This window comes from Peromyscus maniculatus, chromosome 20 (genome assembly GCF_049852395.1).
Source record: "Peromyscus maniculatus bairdii isolate BWxNUB_F1_BW_parent chromosome 20, HU_Pman_BW_mat_3.1, whole genome shotgun sequence".
NCBI classification, from domain to species: domain Eukaryota; kingdom Metazoa; phylum Chordata; class Mammalia; order Rodentia; family Cricetidae; genus Peromyscus; species Peromyscus maniculatus.
In genome coordinates, this window is record NC_134871.1 from 25,177,565 (window position 1) to 25,202,857 (window position 25,293).

The window sequence follows — 25,293 nt, forward strand, 5'->3', positions numbered from 1 at the left end:
ATATTGGGGTTACCTTGAAGGTGGCGAGAACTGGGTTGTGTGGATGGGTACTATTCTAGCTGCTTTGAAACTATCCAGAGCAAACTCAGATGGAAACTATAAGGAATGCAGAGTCTTCTTGGAGAAGACCATGAAGAGTAAGATGAGAAGCCCTGTGATGTGCTCTCTCCTCCAGAGAGTAGAAGAGACGTGGCATGGCCCTGTCTGGACTGGGCTGGTTCCTGGAGCAGAGTTCCTTGTGAGTGTGGATGGGCTCTTCAAGGACTGCATCTCCTGTCCATAACCATGCAGGAAAGGAGTGCTGTATGCCTCCATCCAGACGAGCAAGGAGCCCAACCCTGAATGGAGTGAGGGAGGCACAGTGGAAGAAAAGGCTGCCCTGCCGACAGGTGTCACTTTGTCAACGGCGGTAGACACAGGCTAAGGATGCTTTGTCGGCAAGCACAGCACACGCCCTGGGTGAAGGCCTCTACTGGGTTCTTTGTCCCCTAGAGAAAGACTTCAGCTGACAGACACAGACGGTTTAAGCAAAAGCTTATTTGGCAAAGCAAATTTCAGTCCGAGGAGAGATTTGAACTCACCCCAAATCCATTGGGTTCTACAATATGGATTTTTAAGAAGTTTCTTATGGGCCTCTCCCTCCGGTGATGTCATTGATAAGTTCCTCCCACCTTTATTTCACCCCATTGTACTGCGCATGCTCTGAATTTTCCTCCCCTGGGAATTAGGATGTTCTCTGGTGGGCAAGTGTGGGCTACAGGAAAGTGCCGGTCACTTCATTTCTGAGATGGTGGCAAGAACCTATTTCACCTCAAGACATCAAGCCACAGAGTGGTACTTTAGTCCCTAGGAGACACTACAACAGTGGTTTCCTTGGTTACCTCATGCATAATCCCAACCTATCTAGTCAGGAAGTACCTAAGGACAGAAGGATAGATCTACATGATGCCCGCCTCCCCCTGCTCCTCAGGTCTGCCTCACTACCTCCTTTCACAGTATCAGAGAGAAAATACAAAAGAAGACAGGATCTTTCCTGCGTTGGTTTAACATCTGGCTAGAGATGCTGATCTTGAGCAAACTGTGTAACTAATTCCAGATGTAGTTAAATGCAAGCTGTGACAGGAGTGTGTAAATGGAGCCCAGTTAGGTCTTGGTGTTCAGAGGTCTCTGAAGAGGGGAAATGTTCTAATGGGGCTGAATATGTGTTAATCAGCTCAGCAAGTGATTGGGGAAAGGGAGCGGCTAGGGAGAAAGGATGGCCTTTGGGGCACAGAACATGGCTACCATGTACAAAAGAGATGTGGTGGAACAGACACACCCAGGAGGTCAGTGGGCAGTACCACTGGTGTCAGGGAGCTGAAGGCTGCTCCTGCAGAAGGTCTTCAACACCGCTTTCTGCTCTGGCAACCCCAGAGTCACGTGGCTGAATCACTGTTTCATGGCTGTCGTGCGGCACTCATGGCATCTCGCTCCAGAGCCACGGCCTCCCAGAAGCAGAGCGAAGGGCAGAGGGAAGTCCAGAGCCCCGTCTCAGCAGCTGTGACTCCCGTGGGACCCATGTGCCTCATTTCTGGTTGTCATAATGACCACCACTGGAAACATTAACTACAGCTGGCAGGGGCCTCCTGGAGCACAGACCCCCAAAGGTCTTTCCTGTCTGGAAATGATCCAAATGGGGGGAGGGGAGTCAAGCTGGACAGTGGCAATGAATCTTGTCCCCTCTGTATGCCACCTTCTTGCTCTTGTTCTTTCTCATTCTCCATAGACGTTAGGCAAGTGGGAGAATGCACTCAGCTCCGGAGGGCTCGTTTCTGTAAAAATGCCAGTGGAACTGTACCCTTATCAGGTAGATTAATGGTGTTTATTGAGCATCCACTGGTGCCAGGCAATGATGTTGACATTTTTTCCTTTCACTCAGAGGGAAGGAGGTTCCCCTTTCTCCTCTCGACAGCGTGAGGATACAGGTGGCAATTGTGCCCATTTACTATGTAATGACCAAGAAAGACCAGGAGCCATCAAAGGTGCCCCAAGGTCACACGGCATAGTACTATACTAGAGACTCTGATTTAGTTGTTAGATGCAGGAGGGTCACATAAGGCACTTCATAGCTTCTCCTTGCTAGCCAATGGGCTTCTCACTTAGCCTGTGTTTCATGGACAAGTATTTCAGATATTTTGTAGACATACAGTGTGTGCTGCCATGCTGGCCGGGATGGGGAGGGGTCCCGGGATACATTCTAGCATAAACTACCACTCCAACACACTCAGCGAGGGACACAGTGGGGTGGAAGTGGGAAGGGTAGATTGGGTCACCGTCCCCTGGGAACATGACTGCATGAACTTGTCACAACTGTTCATGTCTTCATAATGCTCATTCTTGTGCTGAAATCAAAAACTTTCAAAGCAAAAGGGTAAAAATGTGAATGAAAATGATGTGAAAGGCATCCCAAACCCCAGATTCTTGTGACTTCCTCACCCCATGTAGGATTATTTTTATAGAACTGTGCCTTCTGAGCCCGGAAGCAGTATGCCAAATAAATTTTAAAAATGATGAACTATTCTTGGACTCCATGGGGCCTGGAACCATTTACTAAATGCATTTGTGGCCCCCAGAGGAAGTCTAAAATTGGGGACTTGAGCCTCTGGTGAGAGACGTGGTCTGGATGGCCGAAGCTCATCTGTTTGCCGCCCCAGTCCAGGAAGCTCGGTGCCCGCCCCGCAGTCACAGTGACCACTGGACGTGATAGTTCGTGGTTTAAATAAGAAGAGTTAGTGTTTTGAGTGAGCAGGCATTTGTTGGGATCAGGATTCCAAGCAGCTCTACCTGGTAGGGCTGTAGCAGACCTGGGAGACTCCTGAGGCCTCAGGGCTCTCTGTGCTCCTCCAGCACTAGCCCCCCACCCCTCACCCCCAAACCCGCCATGGTGTAGTCAACCCTACCTCAGCAGTCCAATGGCCACAGCCATAAAGACTTTATCTGAAGCTCTTGACTGTCAGCACTCACACGGTCTCTTTGCTGGGTCACCTTTGTAGTATGTAGAGGCCTGGGCAATGGCCATCTCATCTGAGGCCTGCCCACTAACTCATGGCTGGGCAAGGTAAGTAGTGCACCTCCAACCGCTGGCATGTGTTAGGGAGTGAGGTAGAATTAGCCATCTTCTCTAGAGTGGCATCAGCGTGAGAAAGGTCAGCTCTCATTTTTACAGCCCCTTATTCCTTAGATTTTTTTTTTTTCAAAGACAGTTTTTCACCATGTGTTTCTGGCTGGTCAAGAATTCACTAGTAGAGGTCTGAACTCACAGAGATCCACCTGCCTCTGCCTCCTGAGTGTTGATTTAAGGTGTGTGCCACCAAGCCTGGCTTGTTACATGTGTTACAGTGGTCACGCTGTTTCCCCCACCTCGGTTTCCCTGCTGACAGCTTCCATTTCCCATGCCAGACTCCATCCAAAAATACTTCATGCAAAAGTCTAGCAACAAACAATTTAATAACCTTTATTGCAGTACAATGGTGGTCTTATTTTCTTGTAAGTTATTGTTAATCTCTTGTGTGCAACTTATAAATTAAACTTTTTCATGGACATATACATATAAGAAAAATGCCACAGCCAGGCGGTGGCGGCGGCACCTTTAATCCCAGCACTCAGGAGACAGAGGCAGGTGGATTTCTGTGAGTTCAAGGCCAGCCTGGTCTACAGAGTGAGTTCCAGGACAGCCAGGAATGTCTCACTGAGAAACCCTGTCTTGAAAGAAGGAAAAGAAATGGCAGAGTTATGTATGGGGTCGCCACTCTCTATGGATTCAGACATCCATGCAGGATCTCAGACCATATCCCATGCAGATAGCTACCAAAATGATACATTCTTTTGGTGATGAGCTAAACTAAAAGTGATCTTTCTACATTTTAAGATGGGAAAGAATATTGTTAGACGATACCCAGTTGAGACTTTTTTTTAATCAAAAATACATATTTTTGAGCCAGGCAGTGGTGGTGCATGCCTTTAATCCCAGCACTCAGGAGGCAGAGGCAGGCAGATCTCTGAGTTCAAGGCCAGCCTTGGCTACAGAGTGAGTTCCAGGAAAGGCACAAAGCTACCCAGAGAAATCCTGTCTCAAAAAAAAAAAAGAAAGAAAGAAAGAAAAGAAAATACATTTTTTATTGACATTGATGTAAAAAATAAAAACTTTGAAAAGAGCCCAAGGCCAGTCCTTCCCCAGCCTAAAATTCATCTGCTGTAGAGTAAATTCTCCGGTGACTTAGAAAGTGTGACACTGAGCTCACCCAGAGCAAAATAGGGCTTCATCTCATGCCGTAGGGGAGACAAAAGAAGGAACAGTCTATCCAGCCTGCAGCTCAAGGGCAGTTTTTGAACAGCTCAGTTCATGTCCTAACCAGTCACTTCATGCAGGGAAAGTGGGCGTAGGTGTGTGACCATCACCCAGGAAGCGGGAGCCACAAAGCATAGGCTTTGTACAATCGTTAGATGACTCCAACAAGCCGCTTAAATTTTCTTTCTTTCTTTCTGATTTATGTGTGTGCCTGTGCTTGTGTGAACTTGTGTGCAGGACCTGTGTGTGTGTGCAGGAGTCCTTGGAGGTCAGAAGAGGGCATCAGTTCGCCTGGAGCTGCAGTTACAGACAGTTAAGCGCTGCCGTGTGGGTGCTGGGAACTGAACCTAGGTCCTCTGCAGGAGCAGCTAGCTCTTTTCATCGCTGAGCCACCTCTCCAGCCTTCCCAGCAAGCTATTTTGTTGCCTGTGTGGGGCTGTGAGTCCTGTGCGCTTACCTCGTCCACCACAGACTAGAGGAGACAGTACTCTGGTTCAGAAGACGGTGCAGGGATATTCCACTCCTCCAGTCTTCTCTCTTGATGCATTACTGATTCATTTCCTAACCTTCCTGAGGACGTTTGCCAGTTGGTTGGGTGGCCTCGCTGAAGGGAAGTTCTCAGGCCCCTCAGGTTCTTGCTGAGTAATGCTTTTCCCCAGGAAGGATCATAAACAGACAAGGTCAAAATGAATTTGTAGAACTGAACCATCATTCAGATGCAGATATCTAAAACAAGTCATGGTAAAGGGCGTACCTTTCTGTTTGTCCATAGCATTTGTAACTTGCTTCCTGACACTTTAGGAACCATTTTTCAGTTGTGTTTTCACAAGAGTCAAAGCAAGGTTGGTGGGCAGGGTTGGGCTCCCTCCCGAGGAGGCAGACGTTTTAACCTTCCTGCTCTCTCCCTGGCCCCTCCTGGGGACCGCTGAGGGTTCTGTGTTCTTCGTTGGAGCGAATGTGACTTTGGCCGCTAGCACCTTGTAAATTCCATTTTAGGAGACCTTAGTGCAGCTTACATTGAGACGTCTTCTCCAAAGTTAGCCAGGCTGTCTAGGGTAAGTTATGGGCTTTTCCCTGGAAAATCTAATTCTGGGAGCTGAGGAATGAAGCCACAGAGTTTTCAGAACCTTTTGGGGAATCACAGAAGTTCAAGGCCGCGTACTCCTTCCCTCCACAGATGCAAAAAGGAAGAAGGGACACCGAGCCCTCCACTGGCCACATTGTCTTTAGTGGAGGTGTGGTGGGGTTGTTTGTTTTGTTTTGAGTTGTGATTTCTTTTCTTTTTCGATGGAAATCTGGCTTCACCTGTCAAATTCTAGGTTCCACACTGATAATTTGATATCTTCTCGTGTATTTGTTCTTTCCCATATATGACCAAAATCTCTGCTTTTTGTCTTTCCTTTCCTCTTCTTTTCTTTTCTTCCCCCATCCCCTGGAAGGTTGGGTGTGGCTCAAAATAAATTACAAAATCCCGCACTGCCCTTCTTGGAGTAACTACTGAAAACAGGATGCCAGTGTCTGATGAAGCAGGTGTGCACTCGTCTGAGGAAAGCGAAACTGAGGCGAAGGTCGCTAAGAGATGTGCAAGGCATCTGGAGTGAGAGAGACTGGGGGGGGGGTGAGGCACTGGTGTATCACAGCTCTTAGGCAAGTAGAGGGAGCCCAGGCCACGTTCTGAGGGTGGTGGGAAGCCCTGTGGGATTTTGAGGAGACAGGCATGGGGCACACAGAGCATTTCAAATTTGAGACCAACTTCTGTTCCCTCACCCTGTCTCCAAACCCAAAGCAAACTAGGGAACTTCAAGCAAGGGAGAGACTCAGTGGTATGACTGAGGCAGTCAGTGGGGTCAGAAGATAGGAAATGAGGGTGGAAAGGGGGGCAGGCAAGGAAAAGCCCTAGGTGACCAGGAAGGACTGACCCATGGGTGTCCTCACTGGGGCGGTGATGAAGACGATAGGCAAGGTGGACTGGAGGTTTGGGTTAGAGACTCTGTGTCCTGTACCAAAGGAATTAAAGCAAAAGGACCCACAGGTGACCCTCGTGTCCTGGAGTGAGCAGCTGGAGCAGAGGGAAGTCCTTTACTGAGATGGGGTTGACTGGGATCTGGGGAAGATCACAAGATTCAGACAGGAAGCCGGGAGCTCCAGCACTTGTTCGTTCCGAGCACTTCCAGCGAGCGGCCTTGAGCTGGGCATAAAGGACACCCACTGAGGGGAATGCCATCTCTGCCTCTGTGCTTTCCTGCCACCTACCAGCTCCACCTCTCATTGTCCTTGGTTGGTTCATCCCATTGTCTATGGTCCAATGTCAGAGTGATAAGGACCAGTCTTCAGGCAAATGGCTTTGGAGACTTGGAAGGAGTCTTTGGCTCCAAACTCTATCTGTGCTGATGCCTCCCAAATTCGTATTGGTTCCATGGACTCCTCCTAACTCCAGACTTGCAGGTATTCAGTTAGCTGCTTGATTGCTGCAGCTCCGTGTATAGCAGATACCTTGAGATTACTATGTGGAGCACTGATGTCATGACCCTTGACTCACCCCAAAGCCCTACTTCTGCAGGCATCAGGCTGAACTTCTGTTTTGTTTTGTGTCCACCCATCCCACCCCCTGCCCCCTTACAACCCAGGAACTCTGCCATCCAGCTGTATCTGGAATCCAGACACATGCCCCCGCCCCAGCCCCACAGCTGTGACTGCCCTGCTTTCAGCCATCACAGCCTGTGTCTGGACCACTGCAAGGCCTTCCTCACTGGTCTCCCTCAGTGTTTTCCATCTTGAGCTTGTCTTAGCCCAGCACACACAGCTACGCTGGTGGAGACAAGCCACTCCTTCACTTCTCTAGCTCAACGCCAAGTCTTTGCAGTGTCTTCTAGGACCCACTGATGATCTGATCCCTCGTGGCCCTGCTAGTCTCATTTCTCACCCCGTCATGCCCTCTACTGCCACATTTTGGGTCATGATAAGCATGTCCCTAGTTCAGAAAGAACCATTTTGCTAGCTGTTCTCATCCATTTATGCTGACCTCCTCACCACTCTGCTCTGGTCCATGATACTTTCTCAATAGGGCCTTCTCTGGCTTCTTAGTCAAAATTCTAGCACACCTGGCACTCACCACTCCTTCTTCTTTACCTTCTCCATGGCACAATTCCACCCAACATCACTCACTGTTTCATTTCCTGTATTACTGTTCTCATTCCTAGTATTACTGTTCTTGTTTCATGTATTACTGTTCTCATTTCCTGTATGTCTCTTGCCACTAACTATAAACTCCATTTAGGGAGGGTCTTGGCCCCTGCTTGTGCCCTGGTGGGCCCCAGAACTCTCTCTGACACACACTTAGTGCCTATTTGTGGCATAAAGGGGTCATAGTAGCAGACTGTCTGCTCTGTCATCTATTTCCTTCTAACTTCTTATGGAATTGTTATAATTTCTGCATGTGCTTTGTTTATAATATAATATCGGACAGAATGAAAAAGCCAATGGACAACCATCCATTGCTGGCTTCTTGGTGAGCTGTGTGACTTGGGTTATCTCAATTAGTCTTTCTGAGTTTTAATCTCTTTGCTAATAAAATGGAGAAAGTCTGCCCTGCCTATCACACAGAGTTAATGTGAACATTCAGTAAAATAGTGTATGAAGAACCATTGTCTTCCTCTTTTGTTTTCCTAAAACAAAGCATCTGGGGCTGTATTCCCACAGAAAGGACGTTGATTTATGTCATAGTTTTGGAGGTAGGAAGTTGTGGCTCTGTCTGTTTCATCTCTGGTAAGGGCCTTTGGGTCATAACACATAATGGTAAGTGGCATCATGTCAGGAGCACATATGACAGGGAGAGAGGTCACATGGCAAGATAGAAAGCAAGAAGCTAGGAAGGGGCAAGCCTGGCCATTTTGTAATAACTCATTCTCTCAGGAACTAATCCAAAGGACTTACCCCTCTCCTCCACGGCAGCATGACACAATTTGTGATGGAGGAACCCCATAACCTGCCTACCTTCTACCAGGCCTGACCTCTTAATGACTCCACCATTTCAACACCACTGGGAACCAAACTGGCAGCACATCAGTCTTTTGGGTTACCATGAAAACCCGTCCTGACTCAACACTAGAACTATATTTATGTGTGACTACCACATTGAATTCTCACATCGGGTCAGGGAGACATGAACTTGCAATATTGAATTCATTTCACTGAGGTGTACTGCCAATGGCCGTATTAGAGGAGCAGCATGTGGCAATTGAAGTTCAAGGCTGGCTCAAACTCCTTTCATCTCAATGTTGAAAGACACAGTCACAGATTTCGGTGTGCATTACTAGCTGAAACTAAACCTCATAATAACTTCAGGTTAAATCGGATGTTTTGATAATAGCCTTAAGATGAACAGCCCCAGAAGACAATCTGAAGTTCACAAGGACACATAGCTGAGATCAAAAGTACAAAGCAGCCCGGTTGTTACTAGCTGACTCATTTTCTTGCTAGGGTTGGTTGATGGTCAGACATGATGATTAATTCCTTGAGCCCATTTCTTCTCTCCATCTCCTGACATAAAAAATTATTGATGAATGGGTGTGCACTCTAAAGCTCTAAAGTAAAGTTGACTGATTGTTTTTTATGTATAATAAAGTTTAGGTTTGTGATTCCTTTAAGATTCCTTATGAGATTAACTTTCAAGATAAATAGTCAAATGATTGATTCTTTCTTTGTGACCACAATATGCAGCCTGCCAACAAAAGAGTTAGCTGTGAAAAAATACATATTTTTACCTGTACTCTGCGGAATTTAGCAGAATCACTGCATGGGATAAATATTAGAATGAACAGCTGTTTTTAGAAATACTTTGATCTTGAAGAATCCTTGTGGAAAACAGTGATTGAATCCCTGTGGAAAACAGTGATTGTTTCCCATAATCTGTAGAATTGTTTTGCTGAAGGGGCTTTGTAACCATCCTATGACTTTGGTCAAAAGATGCCTCAGGAACACCTGAGGCTCTTGTACTATTGTGTATTGCACACAATCCATAATAAAGGACTAGAGTCATGGAGGCATGTGATACTCTCCTTCAGTAAGACATGTAAATTAAGATTAGGGATCTTGAGGAAATACTTTGTGTAGCAATCAATAAATATGCCTTTGTATGGCTGTTTGAGGTTCAGTCTAGTCCACTTCAGTCCATCAGAAGAGACTGGACCTTCCTGCTGTCACATAGGCCTTAAAATTTCATCTTGGAGTGCATTCTTTCTTCAACTGACAATGAAAGAACACAGAAAGAACATGGAAGAATAGAGAATAAAGAAGGAAATCATCAAGAGAGAGTGTAAATGTCTTTTTCCATAACCCCCTCAGACAGAAATGTCTAGTATGCACCAATGCTGTGGATTTCCCTTTGAGCCCTGGCAACAATAGTGTACTTCCAAATTAAATTATTTACTCAACAATTAAACAACAAAGGTAGCCTTTGAACCCAAGCATTGTCTTTTTTTAAAAAAAAAAAATCTTAATTTATCTATGTACGTGTATGTCCATGCTTGGACAGGTATCCATAGCATACCTCCTGGGGATGAGAGTCACAGGGACTGTGAGCCTCCCATTGTGGGAATGTGGGTGGTGGGAACTGAACCCAGGGCTCCTGCAAGAGCAGTACATGCTTTTCCCGATGAACTGTCTCACCAGCTCCTGAACCCCAGCACTTTCCAATCAGTTAATGACTGTGTGAAGCAATGAAGAGGATTTGACCCAGGGTGCAACTTTTGCCTCTGCACTAGTTTTTTCCTGACCATTAATTAATGTAGCATTTCCCTGGTGTTATTCTCTGTGCCCTTCTTTCTCTTGAAATAGGCATGCACTCTTGTTTTCCAAAAGAAAACCCTCAGGCCTTCCTCCCCTCTACCCAATGAATGAAAGCCTATCACAGGTCTACCCATGAATGAAAGCCTATCACAACTCTAGTCAATGAATAAAAGCCTATTATAGGGCTACCCATGAATGAAAGCCTATTATAAGTCTACCCAATGAATGAAAGCCTATCACAGGTCTACCCAATGAATGAAAGCCTATCACAGGTCTACCCATGAATGAAAGCCTATCACAAGTCTACCCAATGAATGAAAGCCTATCACAGATCTACCCAAAGAATTAAAGCCTATCACAGATCTACTCATGAATGAAAGCCTATCACAAGTCTACCCAATGAATAAAAGCCTATCATAGATCTACCCATGAATGAAAGCCTACCACAGGTCTACCCAATGAATGAAAGCCTATCATAGGTCTACCCAATGAATGAGAGCCTATCATAGGTCTACCCATGAATGTTTTCTGTCTGGCCAAGCAAGTGCAGATGGCTTTGTCAAGCCCAGGCATCAATACTTAATCAAGTGTTTGTTGACAACTCCAGGAACAAATCCTGGACTGAGCTGCCAATGCCTGCCTCCCGGATGATTTAGTCAGCCCTTCTCTCTGTTTGTGTCACGGTCTTTCTGTGCTAATGAGTTCGTAAATGTGGTTTAATTAGTGTTTACTGAAAAAAATAGCTGCACACAGATCAGTCTTGTAAGAGACTTAGTCAGACTGTTGAGGCAATGTTGTTCCTTGTACAAAACAGCTAATAAGTGAGAAGTACTTAATAAAGGCTGGGAAAGGACTGTAAGTTGGATTTGAAGAAATAGAGCTTTGTTTCTACAGGAAAAGAAATAATTCTTTAAGCAGGTAGATTCAAATATTAAAATATCAATCTCCCCTACTTCCTCAGGCACCAGATGATTGGCATATAACAGAACTGTAATGGTGGCAATCTGATTGGAAACCATGGCAGTGATCTGATTGGATACCATGGCAGCGATCTGATTGGATACCATACCAAAGAGCTGCCATCTACAGAGCTCCTAAAAGGAGAATTTGAAATCACTTGTAAATTCCACTGAATGTTTTGGCTCTCTGCAAACCTATGCATTATGTATCAACTCTTGTTTCTGAATTCTGGCCTCAGGCAAATGCTAATGTAGTAACTAAATGAAGGTTTTAAAATCCTAACACACACCAGCCTCTATCTTTGGGAGGATTTCACTTCCCAGGAGAGGGAAGTGAGCATTATTGGAATGTTCAGTTCATAAATTCGATCTGTGCTTCATTTGTAAGTTAATTTTTTCTCTGTATAAGTGGGTTTTGCCCAACTTCGCATTCACAGGGACCTCCAAACAAGGTCGCCTTGTCGTTGTTGCTCAGGCTAACAGAAGGAAAGTCCGTCTCATCCTACCCCTCAGAGGCTGCCTCCTGGGAGCTGAGAGCCAGGCTCCATCTGTAGTGCAGAACTCAGGTTCTACAGAGGAGTGAGACTGAGTGCCACAGCTAGCCGAGGGGACAGGCTCTGGTGTTCTCCCACACAGTAGGGCGTCGTTAACAAGTGTGTTGTGTGTTTCAAAATAGCTGGAAAAGAGGCTTTGAATGCTCTCATCACAACAAAATGGTAGATGTTTGAGATGATGCATATGCTAACTAGCCTGACCTGATCACACTGGGCATGCATCTATAAAAACATCATACACTGCCGGGCGGTGGTGGCGCACACCTTTAATCCCAGCACTTGGGAGGCAGAGGCAGGCGGATCTCTGTGAGTTCGAGGCCAGCCTGGGCTACCAAGTGAGTCCCAGGAAAGGCACAAAGCTACACATAGAAACCCTGTCTCGAAAAACCAAAAAACAAACAAACAAACAAACAAAACATCACACTGTAAGCCACATACGTACACTTATCATGTGTCAATTACAGAGAAAATAAAACTTGAAAGTCAAAACTAAGCAGTCAGGCAATTCCTAAGGATCCCTCTCTTTTACCAATCTGTGGGTGCTATAAAGGTTTGAGCACCGAGAGCCTCAGACGCCACCCTGTAGAAATTTCTTCTGAGTGAGGGCCTCAGACAGACAGTTTGATCTCAGAGGCCCTGAGACCGAGTGTGACAAACAGCAGGAGAAGGCCAGTCTGCTACTCCACATGTCCATCTGGTAATTAGTCATCTCTCTGTCTACCAGGGATGTCTTTTCCCACTTGTTTCTTTTGCCTCAGTTTACAGTATGTCCTGTGGGATTGGCCCTGGAGAGAAAAAGCCACCCCCATTAAGATCTGCCTGCAGGGCAGACAGCGGTGGGAGAGAGAGTTGATAAATATCCCAGGGAAATGACAGGATTGAAATTGGGCTGTAAAGGCAAGGGCAGAGCCTCTGCTGTGAGGAGGGGTGCATCCTGACTACAGTCCTAGTTAGCATTGACTGTCACCCTGACACAGCCTAGAGTCAGTTTGGAGAGGAACTGCCTAGACCAGACTGGCCTGTGGGTGAGGACCGTCTCTATTGCTAGTTGATACAGGAGGCCCCAGACCACTATGGGCAGCACCATTCTCCAAGCAGATGCCTGGAGCCTCCAAGAAAGCCAGTAAGCAGCATTCCTTCGTGGTTTCTGCTTCACCTTCATGCTTAGGTTCCTTCCCTGGGTTCCCTCCATGATGGACTGTGACCTGTAAGCTGAAATAAACCCTTCTCCCCGCTGAGCTGATTTTTGTTAGAGAATATCATCACAATAACAGGAAGGAGACTAGAACACTGCACGACGGTCTGAAAGTCCATGGCTAAAGTCAGGTGCCACGGCTGGTAGGAAATGCCCTGTGATAGCACCTCTGCCCCATCCCCCCGCCCCCCCGTGAGTGCCCCTCCTCCCTGCACCATCCCATCGCACTCACTCTTGACCTTCTAACTCCATGTGTCCCCTCACTGCCACCACCGCCTCTGTGCACCTCAAGGTTTCCTACGGGAAAGGTCACATCTTACCCTCTTCATCTCCAGGAGCCTGAGAAAAGCTGGACAGACACAAAACAGCTGTGTGAGCGGAAGCCGGTATTTACGGCTCCCCGCCCTCATAAAAGGCGCCTTCCTCCCCACACCACGTCAAGACGCTAGTAACACCAGTAACACAGAGCAATGAGCTAGCAGAGCATGCACTCCTGTTTTGCAAATGGAAACAGGAGGCTAGGGAAATGGCTTAGCAGTTAAGAGCACTCGCTGGGCAATCGTGAGGTCCGCGGTTCAGATTCCAGCACCTACGTCAACACTGCAGACCTGTAACCCCAGCTCCCAGGGAGGTGGAGACAGGAGGATTGCTGGGACTTGCTGCCTGGTTTCCAGCCCAGCCAAGAAAACCCCAGATTCATGGAGAGACCCTTTCTCAAAGAAACATGTGAAGCATAGTGGCAAAGAACATGTGATGCCTCCTTTCCTCCACGCATGTGCAGAGGCACACATATTTAACCATACATTACACATTAGTAAATAAATCTTTTTCCATGGAAAAAAATATTAAGAAGTACAAACACTCCTTAATTTATGGTGGGGCTAAGTCCTGCTAAACCAAAGCAAGTTGTAGTATTGTGATTTGTGTTGAAAATGCATCAAATACTTCTCACCTACCCTGCATCGCAGCATCCCAGCCTGCTGGAGAAAAAAGCTCTTAGCTGTAGTTCAGGACCCCACATGAGATCCACAGGGAATGTGTAGAATGTGAGCAATTTGGCATCAGGCTTCTGAATACCAAAAATTAATTCAACGGCCAGGGAGATGGCTCAGAGGTTAAAAGCACTTGCTGCTCTTGCAGAGATCGCGATTTCGTTCCCGGCACCCACAGGTCAGCTCACAATTGTCCGCAATTCCAGTTCCAGGGGGTCCAATACCCTTTTCTGCCCTCCTCGGGCACCACACATGGGTGCACAGACATACATTATGCAGGCAAAACTCTCAAGCACATAAATAAACCTAACATAATTTTTAACTCAAAATCCTACACACAATGGCTCCGAGATGTTTCTGGTGGAGCTGGCTGAGTTGCATCACGGGACTCCACTGCAGCATCGGCTCCGAAGGCACACTGGACACAGAATGCAGCGACACCATGCTTCCACGCCACACGGGACTCCACTGCAGCATCGGCTCCGAAGGCACACTGGACACAGAATGCAGCGACACTATGCTTCCACGCCACACGAAGCCCACACGAGGCCAGTGAAGGCTGCCTGAAACAGCCCAGCTAGGCTCGTCCCCTTATGGTATGAACTCCAGTGTGTCTGCTCTAGACCCAAAGGCTCCTATCGCAGTGAAAGCAAGATGGTTTCATACAGACAACCAAGAATTTTAATATTTTCCTCTGTCATCCTGCCTCATGTTTGTCGGGAATCAGTGTACCTCTGGATTAGATTGTGTTAGGCAGATAAGGACACTCATCTTATTGGTAGGTAATTCTGCTGTTGCCTTTAACAAATGGAAAATATATATGTTTATAAAAGAACTGTTTTAAAATAATTTCTGGTTTATTGTAAGTAAATGTTTCATTTGCATATCAACTTTATATATTTGTGACCATATTCACATCAAGCTTTTTGATCAAGAAGAGTCACAAGTGGAAGGCCTGCTGAGGAGTGTCTGCAGCCTCCTCTTGGACATGCAGCCACAGAGGTGAGCTCAGCAGCTGCCATGCAGTTGAGAGAGCACAGAACCAAATATCACTGGCCTGGACAAACACCTAAAATTCAAAATTCAGAAACAGTGCAATTCCTGCTGAATACATATCACTTTTGGGCCATTTTCAAGTGGAAAAAATAGTTAATCTGAAAACTAGATATTAATAACATATTTAAATACAATTTGGGAGCACACATACCAAAAGGCTAGCTGCATTTATCTCGATGATTGGGATGTGAAGATGCTGGTTTTCTCGCTGGGTCACTGCAGTATTTTACTGTTTGGTTGTGGACGTGTGCTACTGTTAGGATAAGAAAATACAAGGTTATGTGTCATTTTAAAAGTTGAGTTTGACCTATTCCCTAAGTCACAATCATGGAACATGAACAACTTTCCGAAACACCATCTTTACCATCTACACACCAAGTGGCCAGTGACTCCCTCCGGATCTAATTAACTGGAGTAGCTAGACGGAGGTTCACAGTGTGTTTCCATTTCCCTTCTTCCTGCACTTACAGTGTCCAGAAATACATGAGCCACACTTTACATAGAAGCATACTGACAATGAAACATGTTAAGATCTCTCTCTCTGTCTTTCTCTGTCTCTCTCTTCTCCCTCTTCTGTTCCTTTAGTTCTTCTTATAAGATTTGAAATTACACCTCTTGAAAATTGATAAGTCAAGAATGAATTATCTCTCTTCCATCTGTCTGTCTATCTGACTATCCATCTGCCTACCTGACTATCCATTCATCCATCCATCCGTCTGTCCTCCTGTCTGTCCATCTATACATACATACATACATACATACATACATACATACATACATACATACATACATACATATGTATATCATACATCCCTTGCTTTCTGGTTGGTTCTGGCTAACATGATTTTTCTGTGTCTTTGACTGGCCCATTTTCCATCATTTTGTTTAGCTATTAGGCTAGTATAGAGTTTGTTTGCTTTTCCCTCTTCCCAAGGAACAATACCAGGTGATCACATGACCTAAAGGCTAGCTCTGAAACTATGATATGTATTTTCTTCTCTCTCTGCAGTTGAATTCTTGCCACCAGGATGGGGAAACAGAACAGCAAGCTGCGCCCTGAAGTCATGCAGGACTTACTGGAAAGCACAGACTTCACGGAGCATGAGATCCAGGAGTGGTACAAAGGCTTCCTGAGAGACTGCCCCAGCGGACATTTATCAATGGAGGAGTTTAAGAAAATATATGGGAACTTTTTCCCTTATGGGGATGCTTCCAAATTTGCAGAGCACGTCTTCCGCACCTTCGATGCAAATGGAGATGGGACAATAGACTTTCGAGAGTTCATCATCGCCCTGAGCGTGACGTCACGGGGCAAGCTGGAGCAGAAGCTGAAGTGGGCATTCAGCATGTACGACCTGGACGGCAACGGCTACATCAGCAAGGCCGAGATGCTGGAGATCGTGCAGGTAGAGAAGGGTGGCTGGTGTCACGAGGGAGGCTCGGGAGGCTCCAGGGGAGCATGGGACTGGCTTCATAAGCTGGTGTGTCACCAGGACAGTTAATTTGGCCCACTCAGTGCTTTTCAAAAGTTTGAATTTGCATGCATAAAAATTGCACCAAAATCTGCATTGGTTGGAATCTCTTGAAAACTTAGGAGCTCCAGCTAGATGGTCTGACATTCTTGCCTGTTAGTGGTCCCCATGCTTTGGGCTGATTCCCACACTGCAGAGGGACAGGGCTCTTCTGTTGGCCATCCTTGTCACAAGCATCCCATTGATCAATCACAATAACCTACTCAGACACGGAGTGTGGGGTCTCCTGAAGCTGTGTTGGTAAGGAAGCCCTGACTTGGGTGCCCACCTGCGTCTTTCGGGGACCAGCTCTCTTTGGTCTTGAGCTAACACAAGGCATGGCTTCACCTGTAAAACAGAACGGCCGTGTCATGGGTTAAGATTAGACATAATTCCCCATGTTAAACGCTGTCTTAGTCACTGTTCTGTGCTGTGAAGAGACACCAGGACCAAGGCAGCTCTCATAAAAGAAAACAATTAGTCGAGGGCTTGCTTACAGTTTTGGAAAGTTAGTCCATGGTCATCGTGACAGGAAGCAGACAGGCACGGCACTGGAGTAGTAGCTGAGAGTTTTACATCCTGATCCACAGAGAGAGGGGGTGGGGGCTGGGCCTGGTGGGGGCTTTTGAAACCTCAGAGCTCACCCTCAGTGACACACCTACTCCAACAAGGCCACATCTTCCAAGCCTTTCTAAACAGTTCCACTAACCGTAGACCAAGCTTTCAAACATATGAACCTGTGGGTGCTGTTCTCATTCAAACCACCACAAATGCCTAGCTCGGGGCAGCCACATAGAAAAGATCGTTGTCATTAATTTACAGCTTTGTAGGCTCTTCAACAAGAGCAGGGTCTGGACTCGAAGCTTTGTCCCATCAGAGGTGCAGATACAGAGGGCTTCGCCATTTTACTTGGAGACGGCGCCTTTGGCCTCCCGGAACCACTCAGGGTCAGTTACTGAAGAGAAGAGGAGGAAGTGGAGCTGGTCGGACGGTGGCTATGGCAACTCACCAAGCAGTGGGTGGGAACCAGAGACAAACCTAAGGAGGTACATTCAGGATTCAGGAGAAGGTTAGGAGGGCTTCGGCTGCAGGTGTTATTAAGGACCAGGGGAATGACCAAGCCAGTGAGCCCCAGCAGTCAACGGCGGGCCAGGCAGGTGAGGGAAGTTCAGTAAGGAGGCATCCGGCAGCAGAGAACAGGGTCAAGAGAGTGGGTTGGGTTCGTTGGAGGGTTCGGCTCAGAGGTCACAGTCACCCGGGGTCATCTGGGCAGATGGCCTACCAGAGCGTCTACCCTGGGAAAATGGCGGGATGGGAGGGGTCTAATGAGACGAAAGAACTCAGCATCTGGTGGGAAGGGAGTTAGGGCAGAGTGCAGCTAGCTGGCTGAGAACCTCAGGGAATGACGTGACAGAGGAACCGGACAGAGCTGGGAAGAGCAGCTGTGGCTGAACCCTGCAGCAGGGATGAAGGACGGAGCCCGCATGGGCGGTACAGGGACATCACAAGCACTGAGGAGATACACAAACAGGGGTCTCAGTGACAGGCCTCACCCAGGAAGATCTCCGAGCTCCGCCAAGCACGTCTCTTTTCTACTGGCCACCAGTGGCTTTCCCTTCACCAAAGGGTAATGATATAAAAAAGCTGTATCAAAAGAATCCCGCAATGTGTAGGTCTTAGCAGAAGTAAAGACTGTCTCCCCCCTCCCCGCTTCCTTACAGAGAAAGGACATCTAATGTAAAAGATGGCAGATACAGTGCTTGGTGAATGCGCTTGAGAGATAGTTCATCAGTTAAGAGCACTGGCTGTTCTTCCAGACGACCTGGGTTCAATTCCCAGCACCCACAAGGTAGTTCACAACTGCCTGTGACTCCAGTCACAGGAGACACAATGTCCCCCTCTGGCCTCCACAGGTGTTGCAAGCACAGGACATACATGCAGATAGAACACCCACACCCATGTAGTAAAATAAAAATATTAAGAGGAAATTATTCACTATTCCATCCCTACCCACAAAGAAAACCACTACTGATAATTTTTTAAGTGACATATTTCCTGGTCCTCTTACCATGCATTTAAAATATCCAGTTAATTCCAGAAAGTATATGTAATTTTCTGTCTTGCCATTTGCACCTAGCATAGTAACACAAGTATCTCTGTGTCTGTAAAGACGTCTTATAAAAATGGTTAACAAAGCTGTCAATGGCTGCGTGATCACCCTACAGTATATTATAATCACTTAGTTTTCTACTCTTGGCTTTTCAAGCCACTTTCAGTTTTCATTATTAGACAAAATAGTTTATCTTTTAAAAATAAATCAATAAGCCTTCTATATAAAGTTGTTTTTTATTTACAGGGTTATTTTCTTAGACTGGGCATGAGCATTTCTAAGATCTCTTGATACATCTTGTCAAAGTATTTTTCCTTATGCCCTCACAAACATATGTAGGGCATCTCCATATCATTTTACATCTTGGATTTTCCTTAATCTTTGCTAGTTAAACAAAAATTAAAATTCCAAAGCCATTCACAGTGCTGGATTTCTGATACTGTGACAAATGCCTAAGTCAATTGACTTATAATTTTGGAGATTTCAGTCAAATCTGTGGGTCTGGGCCTGTGGCTGGCATCACATCAGGGTCGGGAGTGTGAGGCAGAGAAAAACCACTCACCTCATGGCCAGGAAACAAGAGGAAAAGACTGAGGTCCCACGGTTCCCTTTGGGGACTCACCCCCAGTTACCTGAGGACATCTCCAACAGGTTCCATCTCATAGAGACTCCACCTCCTTCCAGCGGTGCCAGAGGCTCAGGACCAAACCTGTGGACACAGGGCCCTGGGGCATGTAAGATGCAGTTGTAGCTTGCATCGTCCTTACTAGGCTTCTTGGCTGCTGTGTTCTGTTTTCTCATTTGGTGCTGAGAACAGAACAAAGGGCAGTGAGTCCTGGGCAACCACGGTCACTAACCTGCACCTTAGCTCTTCCTGGCTGTGTTCCACGTCTCCTCCATCCCAGAGGGCTGCCTCCGCCCTTGGAGAGTGCAGAGGGCTGAGCCTGTTCTCACTTGGACAAAATTCTTCCTAAGTGGAATCTGAAACAGAAACACCCAGGAGCCACAGTGTTACCCCTGACAGGGTTTTACGGTTGTTGTGGAGGAACTTCTAGATACTAAGACTGGAAGGGACCTTCCAAGACTTTTAGAAATGAGCTTTTGGAAATGGAAACCCCCCTGTTGACCATGACTCAGCAGGGACCCTGGCAAGGGGAACAGCATTCGGGAATGACATTGTCCCTGTGCCTGGAGTGGGGTTTGAGAGAGAAAGCAGTGAAACTGCAGGGACATGCAGAGGATGCCAGCAGACACCTGGGCGCTGGGAGGGTCTCCCGCCACGGTCAGTACGGAACACAAAGCCAGGTAAACCGTGAAGATGTGCTGAACGTGACAGAGGCGTGCTCCTCACTGTGAAGTACCCCAGGCTGTTCCCAGGCCTTCGTGCGTGTCCAGTTCTGAACTGTAAGAGCATGCCTGCCTTCAGACACGCCTGTGTAATCAGGAGGTTCTTACGAAGCCTGCCAATGGAAGACTCAAATGTCCTCAACCATTTTATACACCCCGTACCCTAATGGTTAATATTCATGATTGCAAATACCGCAGGCACCCTGGAGTGACTTCAGATCATCAAAGAGATTAGATTTCAAACCATTTTCAGACCAGGGGCTACTTTGCAAGCTGGCGATTCACGTAGTCCATCACATTGCTAATCCCCGTTTTCAATTATTCGGGATGAATTGGAATTCAGTGTCAGATCTCACGGAGCTCCACATTCTATTTTTTTAAATCTTCTGTTCCCTCCTCTTTTGAAGGCCCTGTCACTGTCACAGGAAGCCCCTTGGGGGATGTTCTTGGCTTTGTCCTGGCTGGTCTGCACCGTTTAGGACACATTCATTTACAGAGCAGCCACTGTCTGTGAGTTTCGGGGTTGCGCTTGGGTAAAGAGCGTTAGGAAGCAGCGAGGTGGGACCAGCTGTGGCCAGGAGCACCATAAACAAACTCAGGGTCTAACTTCTAAAGCGACACTTGTAGCTTAATAACACGCTCTGAATGTAGCTTCCTAGCCGAATCCTCATCCTTCAAGACTCAGCAATTCAGGCCCTTTAGTGGGGGAAGGAGCAAATTTATGATCATTTACAATCACTAACAACTAGCCAGGATGTAGACCAGGAGGAAAATGAGTCTGTAAGTGGGCTTTGCATGGGCAAGAGGAGGGAGGGAGAGATGCCCTTCAGAAATCATCCATTTGTTGTACTCAGATATTGCCTGTGGCTTGGTTTCAGTAGTCACGGAGCACCATTTGTGACAAAAAGCTAGACTTCATTTTATCTCTTGATATTGGTAGGGAAGACTAGAATGTACCACACTGCTGTGAATTCTGCGTGGTGCTGAAGCAGGCTGAAGTGGCCTCCTATGGCTGCTACAACAAGAAGAATCAAACCTCATGGCTTACAAGCCACAAATTTATCATCTTTTAATTCTGAAAGTCTGGCCTCAGTTTTACTGGACTAAAATTAAGGTGTCCCGAGGGCTGAGTCCCCTTCTGGAGCCATTTGGAGAAAAGATTTCTTGTCTTCCCCAGTTTCTAGAAGATGTTTTCTAGGCCTGTGTCCCTGCTCATTCACCTTCAAAGTCAGCTGCACAGACTCACGCTGTGGGTGCTGCGACTCTGCTGTTCTCTTCCACTCATGCATTCATTCATGCAGTTATGAATATTAATAATCAGGTCCATGTGTGGGCTCTAGGGGCATCCTCCCGCCTCCATACCGATTCACCAGTTTTGTGTGATCTCTTTACTATAGAAGGTAAGCCAGCTCCAGGCTCCGGGGTTAGGACGTGGACATGCATGGGGGAGCACTGCTCGGTCCACCACATACGCTGGAGTACAGTTCTTTCTAAAGAAAACTATGAATTGTCACTATTTTTGATGTTCCATTATCTGGATAGACAAGCAAAACCATCTGTGGGTTTGGTTTAGAGCATTACATGAACTTTTTCTTTTACATTTATATGGTGGTTTCCTTTAATGACAAATTTAGGATCATGATTTAGACCCATTTTTATTATTGCACTGAAGCACTTTCTCAGGAGCCTTAAAGCATGTTGGAACTGTGACCTTCCCTCCATCACACACTGGATTCTCTCCTCTCGATGGGAACACAGTCTGCCCGTTACTTTATGAGGAAGGAGAATCCTTTCTGCCCTTCAGAGTTCCAACTCCCTGCCCTGCTGGAGGCGATCTGAATTCCTCACACCTGTCGTAGCACAGGCTGAGTCTAAGGAAGGAGCCAAGGGATCACAGAGGCACCACCAAATCTCCCGAGGGTGCCTAGAACTTCTTGGAGCTGTGGGAGACAGAAGCTACACTCTGGAGACAGGCACACATCCTTCCATCTGAGGTGGGGCTACACTTGACTCCCTTCTCTTCTCAGGAAGTCACTAAGCAAGACTCTTGCCAGGCCAGCGAACAGCAGGATTGCCATTAGTTAGATGTGCAGGTGCTAGGCTGTGTCAGCCTTACAGCTGAATGTGAAGGACAAGCTTGTCACCTGTACCCAAAGCAAAGATGATAAGCAGGCATTTGAGTAAGGTGGGCCAATACCCCTTCTTTTTAAATATTTCCAATCTCCCTTACCCTCCTCTCCCGTCTATTATTGGTACCTTACAGGTCACTTAAGAAAAACTTAACCATGACTCTGCTTTCACAGTTAGACAGTGGGATGAATAAACCATCTTGTTCCCTCTGGAGTGATGGTGGTGTGTGTTTTGTCTATCAAAACTTTGGTCTGTAGACCTGTGGTTTCCATCAGCTTTAGAACATTGTTAGTAATCATGCTTCTGAATCTTTCCATGTTCCCCGTTCTCTGGGCTCCTTCAGTCTTTAATTGCATATGCACTGCACAGCCGAAGGCCACGTACCAGCCACTAGTGTCCTGCCGCATTGCAGATGTTAGGTTTTCTCCCTTTCTGTCTCGGACAGCTTAGCCTCCTGTCTGCATTGGCCTTCTCTTCACTGGGAGATCTAATTTGCCATCAATCCCACTCTGTGTGTTTTCCACCTCAAACACTGCAGTTTTCATTGCTAGAAGTTTGGTCTGGGTCTTCTTAATGGCTTCCCCTGTCTATTTTGGGGACATATGAAGCCCAGTTTTTGTAACTGTTTCAATGGCCCTTCTGCTAATTATAACACCTATGTCAGTTCTAGGTCACGTGATGGATTTTTCCTCCTCCTGTATGGTATGATAGTGTCTCCTTGCATGACTGCTAATTTTTTATTGGGCACTAGACACTGTGAATTTTACCCTCTTGAGAGTTGGATATTTTTTAAATATAAATATCCTTATGCTTTGTTCTGAGATGTAGTTAAGTTGCTTGGAAACAGCTTGAACTTTCCAGATCTTGCTTTTAAAATTTGATAGGTGACATAGAGCAGGGATCATCTGGGACTAATTCCCCACTACTGAGGTAAGACCTTTCAAAGTAGACAGGACCGCACAAATCAGGAGGGTTTCCGTGGCGGTGAAAACAGACACTCTTCTTGACTTTGGGCCAAACGCTCTCCCCACCCACCCTTTCACTTGCTTCTTCCGACCTCGTCTTTGGTATTCTCATCCGTCTGTGCAGAGACTCAGCTGGACACCCAGAGGTGACAACAGCTCTCTGGAGTTCTCGCTGTGTGGCTCCCCTTTGTTGTAACCGACCCTTGAACACCAAGCGCTTTGGTCTGTCCAGCTTTTTAATTCTGTCCACCCATCAGTGACTCGATCAAGTTCCAGGGAGGCCCCTCCTGCAGCTGGGGACACTGCTGTATCATCACAATGGAGCTGTCCAGGGCTTGCTCACCACTTCCGTTTCTAGTTTCTCAGGAATTACTGTCCTTGGCTGCCTAATTTACAGGGTCTTACAAGCTCTGGTTCTACATGTATTGTCTTTTTAAGATTAAATGTATTCGTCAGCCTTTTCATACATGTGAATAATTCATTCTGATTACTCTCACCCCTGATTCCCCTCATCTCCTTCCCGTTCTCACCCCCCATGCAAGTTAGTTTCCCACATCCATGTCTTTTTCTTCTGTCTTGTGACCCAATGAGTTTAATCAGTACCATCATGTGACATGTATTGTTTGGGGGTTTTGTTGTTGATGAATTTAGATGGGAGGGTAGTCCAGTCCCTAAGCATCCTGGCTGGAAGCAGCATTCTCTGTTCTCATTTTAACATCCATTATGATTACCTGTCTCTCTGCCACCTGTATTGTGAATTCCTCGCCCTGGACCATGCTGTCCCTTTCTAAATCTAAAGGACATCGTGCCATCACTGTGCTTAGCATAAAACCAACACTCACGTGTCACTTGAAGCAAGCACCAGGCTCCAAAGCATGCAGAGATAATAAACATCCTATGATGAAGCAGGGTAGACACCACTGGAAAGAGAAATCTCATGAAGAAGCATCGGATCGTGTATCATTAGTTCTGCTGGGCAGAAGAGCGGGAGGAACAAGGGATTCCAGGAGAGGGAGCTGGCATCAGACTCAGCCTTGGCTCAGAGAGAATTTTCTGGGGTGCTAATTTTATCAGTGCTTTGAAACAGAAGAATTGGTCAAACCAGTTTGGGGAAGACTAGATCATACTCAGTGGGTATCTTCAGTACAGGAATTTGCAGGGCCTTTTACATATGCACTGTGGAATTCCAAGCAGCATAAAGCAGTGTTTCCCACCCTGCTTGGCAATGGCTGGTCTGAGGGCATGTTAAAAGACGTATTTCATAGAAAGAGCTTTAAGGGAAAGCACAGTATCTGCACTATTTGTTCAGCCTGTGGGTGGACGGCTGTAATTCCCACATACTACAGTTTATCATCTGATGTCCGTCACCTTTAAAATGATGAAAAGGTATTGTGCTGGGCCTTTTAGTTTATTTATTTGTTTATTTTGTTTTTCTACCCCTACTGCCCTTTCTTCCCCTCCCTCCTCCCCTCCCAGGACCCCCCAACCTCCCTCCTCCCATCCGTCCTCCTCCACTGCCTTTGTTTCTCTTCAAAAGAGGGCAGGCCTCCCATGGATACCAACCAGCCATGGCACATCAAGTTGCAGTGAGACTAGGCCCCTCCTCTCCTGTTGAGGATGGACTAGGCAAATACTAGAGGAGGAAAGGGTCCCCAAAGCAGGCAACACAGAGACCTCCCTGCTCTAACTCTTAGGAGCCCCACAGGAACACCGTGCAGAGGGCCTAGGTCAGCCCCATGCGGGCTCCCTGGTTATTGGTTCAGTCTCTGTAAGCCCCTGTGAATCAAGATTAGCTGATTCTGTGGGTTTTCTTGTGGTGCCCTTGACCCCTCTGGCTCCACAATATTCCCTGAGCTCTGCCTAATGTTTACCGTGGTTCTCTGCATCTGTTTCTGTCAGTTGCCATGTGAAGCCTCTCTGATAACATCTGGACTAGGCACCAATCTAGGAGGATAGCAGAAAGTCATTAGGAATCGTTCCATGGACTTTTTCCCCCCAGTCATGTTTGGTTCTAGCCTCGGTCACTGGGCTATCCCACCTCCGGGTCTGGCCCTCCTGACGGTGTCAGGGGTGAGTTCCCTCTCATGGCGCGGGTCTCAAGCTGGGCTGGTCATTGTTTAACCACTCCCCCAATTTCTGCACCACCTTCCCCCAGCACATCTTGTATGCAGGACAAACTGTAGATCAAAGGTTGTGTTGGTGTCGCAGTCCCTCCCCTGGAAGTCTTGCCTGGTTACAGGAGATGGGCAGTTCAGGCTCCATATACCCACTGCTGGGAGTCTTAGCTAGAGCCACTCCTCAGACTCCTGGGAGACTCCTGGGAGTTTCCACTGCACTAAGTTTCTAGCTCATCCCAGAGA

At 46.8% G+C, this 25,293-nt stretch overlaps 1 protein-coding gene across 3 annotated transcripts in view; it reads left to right on the forward strand.

Annotated features, from left to right (window-relative positions):
• The window catches only part of Ncald (neurocalcin delta), a 401,997-nt gene that overhangs the window by 361,053 nt on the left and 15,651 nt on the right, over nt 1-25,293 (forward strand). For all 3 annotated transcript variants that reach the window (XM_076555873.1, XM_016001388.3, XM_016001389.3), the window contains one exon: nt 15,880-16,276. In XM_076555873.1, coding sequence (XP_076411988.1) covers nt 15,899-16,276 — 378 coding nt within the window. In that variant the 5' untranslated portion in view covers nt 15,880-15,898. The remainder of the gene's footprint in view (nt 1-15,879; nt 16,277-25,293) is intronic.